At 33.3% G+C, this 2,656-nt stretch overlaps 1 protein-coding gene across 1 annotated transcript in view; it reads right to left on the reverse strand.

Moving 5' to 3' along the window:
* Positions 1-292, reverse strand: part of LOC137621874 (coiled-coil domain-containing protein 8 homolog) — a 17,709-nt gene extending 17,417 nt beyond the window's left edge. The window contains exon 1 of the mRNA XM_068352380.1: positions 150-292. Within this exon, the coding sequence (XP_068208481.1) occupies positions 150-292 (143 nt within the window). The remainder of the gene's footprint in view (positions 1-149) is intronic.
* Positions 293-2,656: the final 2,364 nt, after the last annotated feature.

Here is a 2,656-nt window from a genome sequence, read left to right on the forward strand (position 1 = left end):
TAACAAATCCCTGTAACAATGAAGCTGGACGAAGAGACATGAATGAATAAAAGTGAATAAGAGACAGATAATTCTCAAATAAGAAATCTCTGTAGCAACGAAGCTTGATAAAGTGACGCCTCAATATGAAAAGGACCGACGGTAATTACATTTTCGGGACAGGAGAAGTTAATGGAGGCATTCTATTATGCTGGACGAGTTCTGTTAGATCAGTAATGGAGACATTAGGAACAGATGGCACAGGGAGATTGGCAGCCCTGGTTTCAATGCTTACGAGTCTCGCAAATTTCATTGTTTGGATTATGGAAATACACTTTGATACGTGTTATTGAAATAACTATAGTGATATACTGGTGAAGTGGATATATTGGATTATGAAAATACTCCAGATACGTGTTATTAAAGTAACTGTAGTGATATACTAGTGAGATGGATATATTGGATTGTGAAAATACTCTCAGATATATGGGATGGAAATAACTATAGTGATATACTAGTTAGGTGGATATATTGGATTCTGAAAATATTCTGACACGTGCTAGAGATATAACTACAGTGATATACTAGCGAGATGGATATATTAGATTCTGAAAACCTCTCAGACATGTGCTATAGAAATAACCATAGTCATATACTGCTGAGATAGATATATTGGGTTCTGAAATACTCTCAGACACGTGTTATTGAAATAACTATAGTGATATGCTAGTGAGGTAGATATATTGGATTCTGAAATAACTATCTGATACGTGCTATGGATTTTAGTGATATAATAGTGAGATGGATATGTTGGAATCTGAAAATACTCTCAGATATGCTGTATTGAAATAACTAACAGTGATATACTACTCGTTTTATATCAAAGACGAGATGAGAAGTCTAATGAAAAAAAAAATAGAATGGTAACATAATACTTAAAGAAGTTAGATAAGATTTGATTAGAGAGTTAGAGAAAGAAAAGTATGGAACGCAGTTAGAGTAAGTTTTCTTGAAGCAGGTCTCAATCTTAGATGACTGAAAAGGAGATGAGCATTGAGTGTTCTACTACGATTCACTTCACAATTTCCATCTCAAGCATAATTCCAAAGGAAATGCATAGTTCTGTTCAATTGAAAACTTTAAATCAATCAATCAATCAGTTTGAAAACGAAGTAATTTTGTTTATCATTATGTACATGCATGTTAACTTCTATATATATATATATATATATATATATATATATATATATATATATATATATATATATATATATATATATATATATATATATATATATATATATATGCGTGTGTGCATGAAGCCCCCATTTGGACATTTTTTGTTAATCGTACGCCTAGATAACACTATTTCTTCCCTTTTGAATGGTATAAGTAAGTGTAAAATGCGTACACTATAAGATGGTTGAATGTCGCATTGAATATCCATATCATTATTTTAACATGTGGCTGAATGAGCTATGCATTTGGAACCTATAACATGCGCCTTCCACTCTACCATCGACGATGACTATCAGCTGATAGGTGAAGGTGTATTACACCTGGTGTAAAGCTCCTTGGGTGATGCAAGGATACCATACTAATGCCTAAAGCTAAATATTTTACATAATTCTTTTTTTTATTTCGTCCCTCGTAACAAGGAAATTTTACTTTAAAATTAATTAATGATAATATTATTATATTCTAACATAACAACAGACAAAAACACTGTCGTTACACATTCTGAAAACAATATTTTGTCGAAAGTGTTTACGCTCGTGAACCGATCTGGTTGGTCGCCGGCTCGCCATTGGTCAAATTTGGTTCTCCGTTTGTTTACGTTAGCGGCGCGTGTTCCATCCTCCCGTGGACTTATATCTGTTTGTTCTTAGTTCATTGGCTATTTTAGAAGCTGTTAATATTCGAAACGACGTATATTAGTGATAGTGAGTGTGTTAATAACCCAATACCCACCACATCGAGTGGCAGTATCGTAAATAAGGGCTTTTTTCTATCGTAAAACAGCACATTATGAAGAAAACATTAATCTTCTACCAGCTCGTCACTCCGCGGCTGAACGTAAGTGTTACCACTCTTATATTGCATGTTGTTTTATAATTGTTACTCTTTGTATGTTAGTGTCCGTTAATGATTAATTTGATTATTTTTTATCAACATTATTCATGTTCTTATGATGTATATAATAAGGGGAAATTTAACATTCTTCATATATCTTGCGATCAATCATGCCATCACTCACGTGGTGTGCGATTAATCATGCCATCAGCCACGTGTTTCATCATTCTAGGGGGGTTTCATATGCCACGTTGCAAAGGCTATGCCTCACCCCGAACCCGAACATTCATAAAAACTTGAACTAAGGCACATTATAAGGTGTGACTCCGTTATTTATTAATTTTGTCATTAATATTGCAATCGATCATACCATCAACCTTGTGTCGATCAACTGATCAATCACATATGTAATTAGCTCGTGTTAATCACTATTGGGATGTAAAATTGATAAAAAAAGTGAACAAAATCAAAATATCTCGAGAATGTGGTAGTAATTTAATAAATAAATTCCAACTTTTGTGTAGATTATCAGCAGTAATCAATCGTAATAAGTCTGTTTTTCATGAACTTTTTGTCGTTATACCATTTCCAAAAAGTCGAACCA

Source organism: Palaemon carinicauda, chromosome 28, assembly GCF_036898095.1.
Source record: "Palaemon carinicauda isolate YSFRI2023 chromosome 28, ASM3689809v2, whole genome shotgun sequence".
NCBI classification, from domain to species: Eukaryota; Metazoa; Arthropoda; class Malacostraca; order Decapoda; family Palaemonidae; genus Palaemon; species Palaemon carinicauda.